At 41.6% G+C, this 14,895-nt stretch overlaps 1 protein-coding gene across 7 annotated transcripts in view; it reads right to left on the bottom strand.

The window, feature by feature from the left end:
• The window catches only part of SHTN1 (shootin 1), a 163,389-nt gene that overhangs the window by 85,596 nt on the left and 62,898 nt on the right, over positions 1 to 14,895 (bottom strand). For all 7 annotated transcript variants that reach the window (XR_008318771.1, XR_008318770.1, XM_053305439.1 and 4 more), the window contains one exon: positions 4,241 to 4,301. Coding sequence is in view for 4 of the 7 variants with exons in the window: in XM_053305439.1 (XP_053161414.1) it covers positions 4,241 to 4,301 (61 nt within the window). In the remaining 3 variants the exon portion in view is untranslated. The remainder of the gene's footprint in view (positions 1 to 4,240; positions 4,302 to 14,895) is intronic.

Below are 14,895 nucleotides of genomic sequence, written 5' to 3'. Positions count from 1 at the left end.
CTAAAAAATTAAATACAAAAAACATATATGACTTCCTGAGACCGCCCAAAGTTCTTATTATGTTGATATTAAAATTCATAAAGCATCACTAAGTGGCCAGAAACCTCTCCAACCTCGACATTTTTTCAGGGGTAATAATAATATGCAGTAAATGCAGGCCAACCAAAAACCACTTAACTAATTAGTAGTTGCAGTCACCGAGAAAACATGAATCAACACTGTTATTACAAGTGGCACATTTGAGTGGCATCTAATTATGACTTGATGAGCGTGATACTTGCATTATCAACATTACTACCGCATCCCATCAGGGACTAAAAGCCGCTGATGGCATTGACTGCAAGAAACTCCCACTCAATGGTACTGCAGCACCCAACAATCTCCTTGGCAGGGGCACCCTCACTAAATGACACGTTAAGCGTAATTACTGGCCGACATTGTAAATAAACAGGATTGGAAGTGAAAATTGTACCAAGTGCATAAGACACAATCTGACACATTGGAAGTGGCAGCCTTAATTGAGAGTTTCTTTGACTGCTCAAGATCATTTCAACTGCATTTCTCGGAGGACAGTGATTATAACTGTGGAGACAGACGGCATAATGGTATCAGCACTGCTGACAGAGCAGTGAATTAAATTGTATCTGCTGTTGTGTGAAAGCCTTGATGAGAAGTACAGATCCTTAGTGGTCTTATCATTATCACACAATGGTCATGTTGTCATCAACCTTTCTGGCTCCAATTGAAAAGAAATGATTGTGTGTTGAAGCTTCCCCCCCTACCACCACCTTCTATCTCTTGTGCTGAATAGAACCAATTTTCAGAGAGCTATGAAATCACGCTATAGGGCCTAAAATGCAGCTGCTTGGCATACAAACTGGGCCCCATTAAACAGGAATCACGCACAATATGTGTTTATGCCGGGAGAACAAATAGAAGCTGAGCACAGGCCAAGTTTATTCACAGACACAAAGCCTGTGTAGCTCTTCATCAATATAATTGCCTTTTATATTGTCGTTTAAATAATGGGCTCCATTATTGCTGTAAAATCCTAATATTCTTGGCATTTTATCGCTATGTTTACAAGGTATGTCCTTTTAAAAAAGAAACATGAAAGGGAAGATAAAGGAAACCTACGACATTTTACAAGAGCAAATATTACTTTCGAATTTTAAGCCTTAATAACGACTTGACATTTTCTGCCACTCTTGTGAATTCCCAGGATCATAACAAACACGAACAGGCCACAAGGTATATATGTGCATGCATGAGTTATCTTCCTTTCCCCCTTTATTTCACAGGAATCTGACTTATAAAGAACGTTTTTGCTGAACAGAACAACAGCACCTGAACATTTCAAAATGGTCTAAAGTTTAGGACTGTTTAATAGGTTTTTAACAAATGCATTTATGAACCAATGTAAACAACAGCTGTGTAAATTCCTTCGTCAACGATATATTAGGTGCAAGGTTTTTTTAAACCCTCTATTACTAACACTCCAACAAAAGGCACTATAGTGACAGAGACCTAACATAACAAACTACGATACTGTTGTCATCTCCTCTCTTGAGAAGCTATTCATGGGAGCCTTTCCACTCCCATTAGCTTTGCTTTGTTACCTCTAGACATCACACAGAATCAATAGAACCATTATCACACAAGAGGAAAACTGGATATTTTGCAGAGGGGTTGAGTTGTTAGCATATTTAAACCTTGTTCCAATAGAAAACATTGCCATGCCTACTTTCAATTTGGTTATGTATATGCATTGTTGTCCTCGTGGTCACATAAAAACAGCAAAAAAGGGGGAGATTTATTTAAATGGGTGCAGATAGTTGTTGTATGTATGTATGTATGTATGTATTTGTTTATTTCGGCCCAAGGCCAGCATAGATAATTGTTGACAAACTTTAATTACTTCCCCCAAAAAGGGAGGGATAGAGAGGCAGAAAACTAGACATGCAGGTGAGGAGAAATTCCCCTTTAACTGACTCTTTTTGGTCAGGAACTAACTCAAGTCTATGCTTAGTCAAAGAACTTACCGCAGTTCAGTATCAGTACTGCAATCCAACTGTCAAAATTTAAAACATTTTACATGCCCTTCAAACTATATGAGAGTCAGACAAGGAAGATTGTAATTGGGCAGTTACAAGAAAAAAGGGAGGAACCAAAAGTGGTTCCTGGAACAAAACATTAAAAGTTGAAGAAATCTTTGAGAGAACAAAATGCATGTTTGATACCAGAGTCCTGTCAGAAGTTTTATATGAGGGTGGAAGGGCCCACCAAGAGTTTATTGGAATATGCACGGACATTACTGATACAGCACAGGCTTCAACAGGGAAATTGGCTGCTGTTTTAAAAAGCTGCACAACAGACAGAAATTCAACAGGTGCAGTATTCTCCATTGTAATTTCTCTATGCTGCCAACTGCAGTAGATTACTTATTAAAATTTCTGCTTATCACTCAACCTTTAAAAGGTCCAGGAATTTGCCTCCCCATCCCCAATTCTTTTTTATTTTTAACTATATGTAGCTTGCTTTCTACTTTTTCAGATAAAAAATAACAGTGCTTTTAAGTCCTATAACACAAGGGAGCCACTTAAATCATTAAGTGCTTAAATCACCCCTGCTAACTGTGCAAAGAGGCACCTTTTAACATGGTGATTCTCTTTATTTAGCAGGGGGAGAGTAACTGGCCCTGTCCACCCCCAGCATAGTACTTCCACTGACTGTTGCTGGTGTCTATCTTATGTTTCTTTTTAGATTGTGAGTCCTTTGGGGACCGGGATCCATCTTATTTATTTGTTATTTTTCTGTGTAAACTGCCCTGAGCCATTTTTGGCAGGGCGGTATAGAAACTGAATGAATGAATGAATGAATGAATGACCAGAGATAGAGATTCAATGAGCACAGCCCTGCCCTTGCTCATCACTGCAATTCTGACTGTTGAGTATCTACTTGTCAGAGGCAACACACACACACACACACACACACACACACACACACACACACAGAGAAATGTGTCATCCTCATCTAGCTACTTTTGTACTATTTTGGGTATAGGGCATGACAAATCACTGCAACAAAAAGCTCAAATAAAGCAGGCAAGGTTAGAATCCCCTTTTTGTTGTAGTGCTTTGAAATCTATGTGTTTCCACTGTTTTGGCCACACACATGGAAGATTTTGTCAGCTACAATCAGAAACTGGCAATCCCACAAAGAACCAGAGGTGCTCTTACCCCCAAACTTCTAGGCAGAAGTCCAGGACCTCCACACCCACCAAAATTCTTTTGGGGACCAAAAGAATTTGGCCCCCAAATTCCTTTTAGTCTATCCTGGTGGTATGGTCACTGTGCTGTGCCTGGTGGCCAAGCAAGGCAGAGTGGGGATGGGAATATGTTAAGTTATGTGTTGAAATGTTTCTGCTAATGCCTATCTGCATAAATATACCTGTTTTATATGCTTACATTCTTTTGAGTTCAATTGCTGTTTGTGCCCTCAAGAACCCACGTGTTATAAATACTGTTTGTGTCATGGTGTTTTTGTGTGTGTGTGTGTGTGTGTGTGTGTGTGTGTGTGTGTGTGTAGGGGGATGATGCTTAACTTGCATTGGGGGAGGGGGCCTCCAAAGGCCTTTAGGTCCAGGGTCCAAAATTACCTAGATACACCTCTGCTAAGGACTTGTGTGAGGAAAGGGGTCTTGCCTCCCTTTGCAACAGGCCTTAGAGAAGGCAGGAGTGATATGAGTCTGCCTTACCACTTTTGTCTCTCACTAAAACCCAGCACTAAAACCACTTTTGTCTCTCACTAAAACCCTGGTCTTAACACTCACATCAATTTTGGAGGATGAATACAACTGAAGGAAGCCCGGGCAGGTGAGTGGCTGGGGAAGTCAGTCATGTGACTTGCCTCGGGGGGGGCAAGGCAGTGGGCCCCCAGACAACTGCCTCCCCTTGCTCTATTACAGTTACGCCCCGGTGCCAGGCAAGACTCAGCAAAGGGGATCTAGAGCACCCTCTGGAGTAAAGAGGGACCTTTGAGGGAATTTGTGGAGTTCTGGTCCAAACCTGGCTTCAATTTATATGGGTAAAGCTCCAGTGTAACCTGTATCATTTGCACTGATGATCCAAAGCCTGACGTGGCTTATGACATGAAAGGCATTTGTACTCTTGAGGGGATAATTCATTTTTGCCTATTTCATCTGTCAGCAGATAACACTTCGTCTCAAATGTCTACTTACTTTTTTGAAACTCTTCCAGCTTTTTGACTGCTTCATCTCGTTCCTGTTTGATTTTGTCACACTGCAGAGAGATACAATGAACAGTCTAGGAAAGCATTTTCATATAATCACTATTAAATAGAGCAACAGTTAGGAATTCAGATAAAGCTACAAGAGCAGATGAACTTAGACTTGAATGATACAGAACATCAACAGGAAATTCAAAGTCAATTCAGACTTTCACTTTTTAAGCTCTAGTACAAAAAGCATCCAAGTTTAAGAGGCAAAAAAAGATATCTCAAAATAGGTAATTCCAGCAACATCAGGAGTGAATGGAAAATGCATGTTTAATGGGGGGATTTCTCCTGTAATAAGCATGAAAGCAGAAGCTTAATTCTTTTTTCAGTCATGCTTCCATATTTAATATAAGGAATCTTGGCCATTTAAACATGTGCAGTTCACAAATGATGGTGCCACATGTGTAATTTACCATTTAAACTCAGGTACTCAAGTTTAAAAGGATGGCAGACACACTGTACCTCTACCTTCTCTTCTGTTAACCAAAATTTCAAGCAAGGAAATCAGTTCAGATTTTCGATAATATTAGCAGTGAAATGAGAACTCTTATTACATTTATTGCTTCGGGAGAAGAATACATAGGTCATTATGCATTCTTCCAATTACATAATGACCTAGAAAGAGAAAAGAAGTCATTTAATGTTGGACCACTTCATGTTTTACTCTGTCCAGGACATCTTGCATTGTTAACCCCAAACTTTCTTAATTACAAAAAAGCTTTATGAGGTGGGCTCAGAAGGCCAGCCATGCTGGTTTAATCCCATAGTGTTCAAAATCACCATTTGCATTCACCAAAACCATGCCATAGATAGTAGTCTGTCTTACATTTCAAACCATCACTGTCCTGTTTTTATAGAAAGAACAGGTAATGTCCAATTTGATTCTGGAGGTCTAGGTATCATGTTGGAAGCAAGTATTGGCAACCTATGCACTAGTACCTCCAGAAGTAACATCACACACCATACAAGGACTATAATGGCTGGTTCACACTACCAGTCCCATGACAGTTAAACGCAAACTGAAGATGGCAGCATGTGTGCTGGAACATGTGTGAATTCAGAACTTTTCAGTGGTCCCCAGTTGGCGCTGTGACAAACTGACATTAAGCCATGATCTGTAATCTTAGAATGGAACTCAGCTTGTCAATGTTGGTTCAATGTCAGATTGGCATGGTACCAACTGGGGATCGCCGGAAAATCCTGATTTCATATGACACATCAATGGGATCTATGGCTTTCATTTAACTTAAATGGGATTGATTGTGTTAACTAGCCTTAGGATTTCTAAGACCCAAGTGAAGATACTGGATGATGTTCCCTGTGTCTACAGCTATTGGGTGTAGAACAAGCCTCAGCTTAGGTTTATGGATTACACGACACAGTCAAATTTGTATTGCCAATTTTTTTTAATGAAAAGCTGTGGCCATGTGTCTGATGACACAAGTTTATATATCCATTGGTCACAGCATATTTCACAATCACTTGCTCTTTTAAAAGCTTGGTTCAGGGCTCTTTCAAACCTGGGTAATTTAGGGGTGTTACAAGAAATCCTTGCCTACACAGACACATTCCTAAATGAGTTAACATTCCTCTCCTTTCTCCCTATCTCAGATTAATTGTAATTACAGAGAACTTTGCATTACATCCACCTCTGCATGCAATCACTGTGCTATTGTTTAAATAAAACCTTTATTTCATCCAGGGGTAACCTAAAGCAAGAACCACCAATTGTGCCATGGGTTCTTATCCTCTCTTTCAACTCCTTTTACTGTTCAGCAGACTCTTTGAATGCTTTGAAAATGAAGAGACTAAGGATCAGACCAGATGTGATGTGGGAAGTCCATGATTAGCATCTCCTGTGAGTTCTTTGACGTTAAAATCAGCAATGGGGGAGATGAATAAGATCAGGACCATGATGCTTTCTTCTGCATCATTTTTCCTGTCTAAATTACCCTATTGAACCTGCATGGGAAATGTACAGAGATGTGTGTTTTCTCAAGCACATCAAGTAACAGCTTGTAGGGGTGCATGGGAAATTAGATTAGACGAGTGGCATCTGATTCCCCCAATCTCAGCTTTATTTTTTTTAAGTGGGAGATTCTGAACATGAATCTTCCATGTCTTACCTATTTGTACCCTGAAGCTTGTCAAGGTGTCCTATCCGAATCTCACACAGGGATCCATGAGGAGTAATGTGCCAAGGCCAGCCATAGCTACAGGACCTGAAGAAGGTCCCAGGTTCAATCCCTGGCAGTATCTTCAAGTAGGTTGGGAAATACTCCCCTGGAAAGCCACTACTAGTCAGTGTAGACAATACTGAGCTAGATAAACCAATGGTCTGATTGGTATAAGGCAGCTACCTATCTTCCTATATAACTCCAAGGAAGCAATTTGATCCAACAAAGCCACAGCTACAACTGAGATCTTTTACATCTTGAGGCTCTGGGTAAACCTCAGAGGCTTCACCCCGCACCCTCCCACCCACTTCAGGATAATTACTTAAAGAATAATTTAATTACGCTTTAGTTAAAGGGTACTTCAAGGGGCAGCCACCTGTCTGCAGCAGAGCACTCCTTCACCTCTCTGCATGATGTGTTCCCTGTGTTGGTGTAGTGATCAGCCACTCCTCCCTCTAAAGAGTTAACAGGGAGTGAACCCTTGTCTTAACTGACATTCTGGTGAACTCCAGGGCAGCCAATCAGTACACCAGGTGGGTGGGTCCTAGAGAATGGTTGTGGGTACTGCTGGGAAGTAGAAGGGCAGTCTTTGTTGGAGAGAGATGTGTGCGGAAAGGCTTAGTGAGGGGCAATGGTCGAAGCCAGCATGGAGGTTTCTCTCATGGAATAACTCTGTAGATTCTTGAAAAAAAGGATTACAGGAAGCTTGTTGCTCCTCAGGAATTGGGTGAGTTCAAGAAAAAGGGAAGTTTAGTCTAGGGAAAAGTTTGTTTAGTCAGACCTTCCATTAGAATTTATATTTCTTCGGGATGTGCACTTTTGTATATCCCTGATACTGTTCTAGTATTGATTACCTGCAACGTAATTGAAATAAGAAATACTAGTCTATGTCCATCCTACCTAGGGCATTGCAAAAGACTCTATAAACATTTAAACGTGCATTAAGACAACCTATTTTTGTAATCTTACTCAGATGCTTAACTGTATTTAAGAAAGCTAGAATGCCTCAGATGGAAGCAGTCTGTAGTAACTGAATAAAACTGGTTTTTGTTCTTTTCTTTTTACAATACACGCCTTTCCAAGTTGTTTTTTTAACTCAGGAAAGGCGGGGGCGTGCAAAGGGGGTTTATCTGGTGCAAGCATGGCCTCATTCATTCAGCAACTACCAGTTTTTCTCATTCCGTGTAGGTATACATGTGGAAGGGGTTTTTTTGTGTTTTTTAAATGTCCAATAATTAGTAACAGAGGGACCTTGGATTAAAGCACCCAATCCACTGGTCCAGTTCTCTGCAAGTTTTTGGGTGCTTGGTGGCAGCCTTTTGAACCTACCAATATTACAGAAATGTTTTAGGAGAAGCCTAGCCAAGCAGCTCAGCAGGGATGATTCAGCATTTCTTTCCCTCACATGAGCTTGCTCTGAGAAAAAGGCTTGAATCTGCCTTAGTTGGTGACTGGGCACTAGGGCAAGAGAATCCTAACATGTCAGGGTCCAACCCCTCAGGTGAGTCTGGCTGATGGGGAAACCATTCCTGGAGTCCAGGTTCATGTTCCTGAGGGTCCTCACTATTGGACCTGGGTGCTGCAGATGGTATCGGTGATAGGGGGTCTGATTGGCTCCTCCTCCTTTAAATCCTTGGTGTTGCCTGAGGTCAGGGCTATGACACAAGGCACTGTTATTCCAAGATATGTGGAGATTTTTCCAAAGTGGAAATTTACTTAGAATTTCATTGTTTTCTGAGTTCCAGAAAGCTGAAATTTGCTCAGGGTTGTCAGGGTTCCTTCAAAGGAGAAATTCTGAAGGATTTCCTCTGAAGGTTTTTACATATCCCTCAACCTAGTGAAGTGCAGAATCAAAGTCTATATTTTCATTTACTGAAAGGAAAACAGAATAAGAAGCAACTAGGGGAGATGCTAGAAACAAAATGTTTCATTCAAAAACCAGATAAGACTGGCACAACAATAGAGTTACCTACCATTTTTAATTTTTTTTCCAACCACCTTTATATCTTAGTATGAAAGTGAATGGCCAAGGACATCAAATCTAAGCTGCCACCTGCCCCACCTCTAGAACAGTATTCTTTCTTAATCTTAACTCACATACACAAAGCCGAATGCTTTTAAGCATGAAAATAGATGTATTCTGTATATTCATGTCAGTGCCTCATATATTGATCAGCTTCAGGGGCATGAATGCACAATTGCTTTATTTAGTAAGAAGAACAACACACTATTGATTTACAGGGGGGGAATCCTTTTAAAAAAGAGCAAATTAAAGTACCCCTTCAAAGCTTTCTTCCACCAGTAAGAAAAATTGATGGCTGCTGTTAACAATAAACCTTATTACAACAAGTATGCAATAAGCAATATTTTTTGTTTAAAGTAATACCTTTATTAGAAATAATACATCATTGATTATTCTGATGCTTAGCATCTGGCTCCCTGCAGATATAATCCTGTTGTGGTTAAGAGACTATGAGCTGGCCAGATACTTGAGCACCCCTTCTCCATCCCTTCTCTGACACTAGTTCCCCCAACATTCTCATGCTGACCTTAACCACAGCACTGATCTAACCATAGTTAGCATTAATCAGGTTCCCTATCAACTAAAGTTCTCAATCCAACATTAACCTTTGGTATCAAAGCCTGGTTAAAACAGGAATCTTGTTTAAGATTTACCATGGCTGGCACTGATGCAGTTAGTGCAGAAGCAACAAAGGAAGGGAAGAAGGTATTTGCACTGGAGGAAGAAATAACACACAAGCCTATGGCTTGCTTAACACACTGGATCTCACACACATTACTTGGAATCAAGTTCCACTGGAGTCTTCTGCCACGTAGGTGTGTTTAGGTTCACAACCCAATCACCTATATCTAATCTGACTGAACGGCAAATCAGCCTGTCTACTTAAAAACAATTGGCTTAACACTTGGAGAGCAGGATATTAAAAGCACTACATTATGAATATCATGTTGTTAAGGAAATTTACAGTGCAAAAACAGATTATACTGAACATTTAGAATTTATTTTGATACTGGTATGTGTGTGTTTAAATACATATCATCTCATTTTCTTTCCACCCAGTGTCACAATGATGCACAGAAGCAACTTCACTACAATGCTACGAGTAAATGTTGAAATGAAAATAAAATGGTCACATGACAATAAGGGAGATAGCACACGCCAACGCCAGGTAACAGACTTGGCGTATACATGTTTATATATCAATGCTGGAAGCCTCCAAGCCAAGATGGGTCAGCTGGAGTGCTTGGTTGCTAATGAAAACAAATATATAGTGGGCACAGTGGTGAGAACTAGGGATGTGCATGAATTGATTTTTTAAAATTTGATTTGTACCCAAATTGACTCATCCCCAATTTGTCTTAGGTCCAAATCTGCCCCACCCCGAATCACCCCAGATTCAATTTGTACTTGAATTTTCTGAATCTGAATCAATTTGGGGCAAAAAGGGGGTTCTGGGGGTAAAATAATGGGGTGGGTGGTAGTACCCAAGGGGTGGAAGCTACCACCCAAATTTCAAAGAAATTGGGCAAAGGGGTGATTTTTAAAGAATTTTTGAAGTTGGCATGTCTTTAAGCTTTTTCCCATAGGGAATAATGGGGATTTCAGCAGCCGTATACATGTGGGGGGCACCAGGGTGCTCAGAGTGTGGGGCACCAGGGTGGCCCAGAGTGGGTTGTGGTGGGTGGCAGTGCCCAATGGGTGCAAGGAAGCTACCATTCACATTTCAATAAAATTGGGCAAAGGGGTATTTTTAATTTATTTTTTGTTTTGAAGTTGGCATGTCTTTGTGGCAGATTTGGGGCAGAAAGGGGGGTTTGGGGGAAGAAGAGTGGGTCAGGTGGTAGTGACCCAATGGGTGCCTGCTACCACCCAGATTTCAAATAAATTGGGAAAGGGGTGATTTTTAATTTTTTTTCTGAAGTTTGTGTGTCTTTAAGCTTTTCCCCCATAGTAGAGAGGTGCAAATCAATTAGAGTTCAAATTGATTGGAGCTTGAAATGAGTCTTCAAGCAAATGCTCTTAAAATAAAGGGCCTGTTTTAAGTTTGAATAGAAAAAACCCTGTTTTGAGCTCAAATAGATTTGAGTGTTTTGAGTGCCATTTTGGTGGGCTTTCCCCCCTTACTGATTGGTTTTCTGGCACTGGCTTCCAATTGGCTTGAGATCTCCTTTCTTCTTGGTTGGCTTGTTCTCATACAGATCAAGTGTTGTCATGGACGGAGGAGTGAAGGGAAACAAAAAAGGAGGGAATTTCAAAATATTTTGAAAGGGCCTGGGGAAGGGAGCCAGAGAGACCCCTTACTGTGCCCTTGAACACATCAAGAGAAAGGAATCAAGGAAGGTCTGATTTTGTGCTTTTCTTTTCTCAGAACTGAGTATAATATGCTGCGTTATTGCTGCTATATTATTAACGACCTTGTTTTGCTGGATCTCAGATTTACAAAGGCAGGCCTTGGGTGCCTGCCTGAGTTGTGGTTTGTTTTGTTTGTGAGATAGTGTTGTGGCAAAAAATAGACAGTGGCAGCTCAGCTCAGTGTGTGTGTGTATACTATTTTCTTGGTGATTGCTGTGCAATGAGCTCCATGTCTGGCCTTGAGACTAACTTGTGCTTCACTCACTGCTCTGGTCTGCTCTGCAATCTGCATTGCAAGGTGTACTCAGTCAAAATGTGGCAGAAGATGTTGCTGTAGCTGAGTTTATGGCTATGCTTGCTGTTGCTAACAATGCTGTGGCAGCTGTTGCAATGCTGAAATAATGAGTCATAATTATGTGTGAGAGAACAACATATGCCAATGATGTTACTGTAGCGCAGGCACCGTGGCTGGCAGTGTATTCTGGGTCAATGATTCTCTCTCTTTCTCTCTCTCTCTCTCTTGCCATTTTTCAACTGTGTTTGCAATGTGTGTTCTGTCTCCACTTTGGGAGGGACAGACTGATTCTCTTTTACTGTGTGCTTGCAATGTTTTTCAGGGCAGGGTTGAAAAATGTGTGCATGGCCATAGGGTGTGGACTTCTAAGAGGCATCTGGTGAGTCCCTGTATGAAACAGGATGTTGGACAAGATAGGTCTTGGGCCTGATCTCAAGGACTGTTCTTATGTTCTCATTTGCAAGCAATAAATGCTATCAAGATGTATATTCAATACCTCCATACTTAATGGTCACTTGTGCTTTGCTTGTATTATATAAAACACAAACTTCAAGGTAAAACTGTTAGATCTGTATATTGGTAGCTTTATTAAATTAAGGCAGGAACAAAAATATACCAATTAATAGCAATAGCAATAGCAATAGCAATAACATTTATATACCGCTCTATAGCTGGAAGCTCTCTAAGAGGTTTACAATGATTTAGCATATTGCTCCCAACATTCTGGGTACTCATTTTACAGACCTCGGAAGGATGGAAGGCTGAGTCAACCTTGAGCCCTTGGTCAGGATCGAACTTGCAACCTTCTGGTTACAGGGCGGCAGTTTTACCACTGCGCCACCAATTAACTTTGAGACCTTGTTCACAAGTTGTAAAGTTGGCCCCTTCATTTTGTTGCTGTTTCAGGGAGGGAATGAAGACCCATTATCCTACCAGTCCTCCATAGAGCGGTCCTCCGACATGCCAAGTCTGGAGCGGAGGGCTGTCTAACCACCGACCACAATTGGTGGACCAGCTCTCCCCTGAAAAATGGTTCCATTTTAAGGCCCCATTTTTCCAGATCTCCCTGGAAAAATGGGTCTCAAAATGGTGCTTGAATAATCCAAATTAATTCAAATGATTTAAGGGTGATTTGTAGAGAGTGCCAGCCAAGCCGGCTGTTTTTGACTAATCAATTTGATGATTCTGCAATTTGATTAGAGCTCAAATCAAATCACATAATCCAATTTGTACACACCTCTAGTCAAGATATCAACTGGTGCCCTTAGCACAGGAATTTACACCACTCTACCAGAACAACGATTACCCTGATGGAAAACTCCATTTTGTCCAGATTAAGCTGCACATCTATTCACACTGATCCTCTCCATTACTGACTGCAGACTGCTATTTAGCTTGCTGCTCTGGCATGTGTTCTTCCTTGTCCAGGTGGCTCCCTTTCCTCTCCTTTGCAAAATGCTTGTTTCCATTACACAAATTCATGCATCTCATCAGTTTTATACACACTACTCTTTATGGCAAATAGGTAACTGAATCTTAGACTCTTAAGTTTGCATGCCATCACTTAATCCACATTGACAGGGTATTTGGTGGTCTGTAAAATAGTCCTTATAACAAATGTTTATCAGATGGAATTCTCTGCCATTGGATGTGGTGATGGCCACCATCTTAACTGGCTTTAAAAAGGGTTTAGACAAATTCATGGAAGACAAGTCTATCAATGGTCTTGATGGCTATAGGCTACCTCCAGGCTCAGAGGCAAGATGCCTCTGAATACCAGTTGCAGGGGAGCAACAGCAGGAGAGGGGGCATGCTTTCATCTCTTGTCTTTGGGCTTCCCAAAGGCATCTGGTGAGCCATTGTTGGAAACAGGATGTTGAACTAGATAGGCCTTGGGCCTGATCCAGCAGGGCTTTTCTTATGATCGGTTATACTATGATCTGTTCATCACAAAGAAAACCCATGATGGGCACAAGAAGAAAATCGGCTATTGTGTGTAAGCTGGCCTAGAGATATATGCCATATAGGATTAAGATACAATGTGTGTAACAAACTGTATGCAAAGCAATAGAGATCTAAGAGCCAAACTAAACATTAAGGCTATGCACATGAGCAGCCCTGCCCAGGTTAGGGAAGCTCTTCTCTGCAAGCCTGGATTTTGTACCTGGGTTAAAGGGCGTGAGTGTGCTCTCTGCCACAGGTACAGGGTTGTGTGTATGCTTATGCTGCACACAACCCGAGCATACACAGAGTTGGGCACCTAGAGCGTCCGACCCCTAGGGGATTTCCCCAACGCACTGTGCTCATCACATGGTGCATCATCCCAGCCTCCAGAGGTCCGCACTGCTCCAAGCAATGCAGATCATGTGGGAGCGTGATCCGCGCATCCCACCAACAGGACTGGATTGCCTGGTGGCAAGGTAAGTTCAGCACAGTGTTCCTGCCCACCCAGAAGTTGTGTGAATAGCCTTAGGGTGTTAATCACATTGTCTGGCCATGCATGTTTAGGGTTTTTTTTTTTTAAAGTAAATGGCAGCTGTGGCAGAGGTAGTTGGGGACAAATGTGGATTGGGGGTGTAGAGAATGGCATTTGCACCCCCCAATGCCATGAATGGCATCTATCAATGGTCTTGATGGTTATAGGCTACCTCCAGGCTCGGAGGCAAGATGCCTCTGAATACCAGTTGCAGGGGAGCAACAGCAGGAGAGGGGGCACACCCTCACCTCTTGCCTGTGGGCTTCCCAAAGGCCAATCATGGCGTTGGGCGTGTAGAGAAAGGGAGCCTTAACCCTTTTTTCTGCCATGATCCTGACCCAAACTAGATGCCATGTCTATTTTAGCCTAAGAGGAACACTGTGCTGTTGCTCCTAGTTTGAAATTACTGTGTAAACATTGTGAAAATAGGGAAGTAGTTTTACTAGTACTGATATCTGCCCCAGCCTATTATGGGAAATGAATGTCTTATCTGAACTAAACACTGGCAATGTACAAATTCCTTCTCTTCTCGTATCAGCAGACTGAGTTAGAAAGTACAAATGTTATACCAGTCAAGAATTTACCAATCCTGCCCGCTCACAGGCACCCACCCTACGTGTCAGAAGGAGCTTGAGTGACCATCATGAGCAGGGAAGTCATCTGCACCAACCCTTGTATTTCTTGCATACTTTAATTGGGTTTCAGAGGTTAGAAGAAGCTTCATAGTCAGGAGTACTTTATATGTTCAGATAATGTTTGCAGTTTAATTGCTCAAAGCAGCACTACCATTAGTGCTGAGCCCTGTTCTGAAGTTCGAGGAATGGGGTACCAGTATTAATGATGTTAAGGAGGTCTGTATGTAATCTTGTACCAGGGTATTTCCTCCACAATATAGTTATTGTTGGGATCTACTCCTGGCTGATTGTATTTATGTTTATATTGAATAGGCTGATGAAGCTTTGTTGGCGAAACGGCGTATATCCGGAAGAGTCGTTCGACTTTGATTCATGAAGTTTGTTTTTCTCCATAAGGGCATGCATTGGGCTTTATCTTTGATTCATGACATCCAATTGATGGAAGCCATGCTCGACGGGTTCTCTGCAATCTGCATGTTTGTTATTTGAATCCTTCACTCCTGTGTGGATGGTACTGAACGTCTCTCATATAAGCCAGCACCCCCCTTTCTTTTGCCCTGTTCAGCCACATCTTTATATGTTCAGTTTGCATTCTCCTTAAGGGCATAAGGGGGTCAGTTCGTTGACTGATGACATTCACA

This window comes from Hemicordylus capensis, chromosome 3, assembly GCF_027244095.1.
Source record: "Hemicordylus capensis ecotype Gifberg chromosome 3, rHemCap1.1.pri, whole genome shotgun sequence".
Taxonomy (NCBI): Eukaryota; Metazoa; Chordata; class Lepidosauria; order Squamata; family Cordylidae; genus Hemicordylus; species Hemicordylus capensis.
This window is presented reverse-complemented; position numbering and strand designations above follow the sequence as displayed.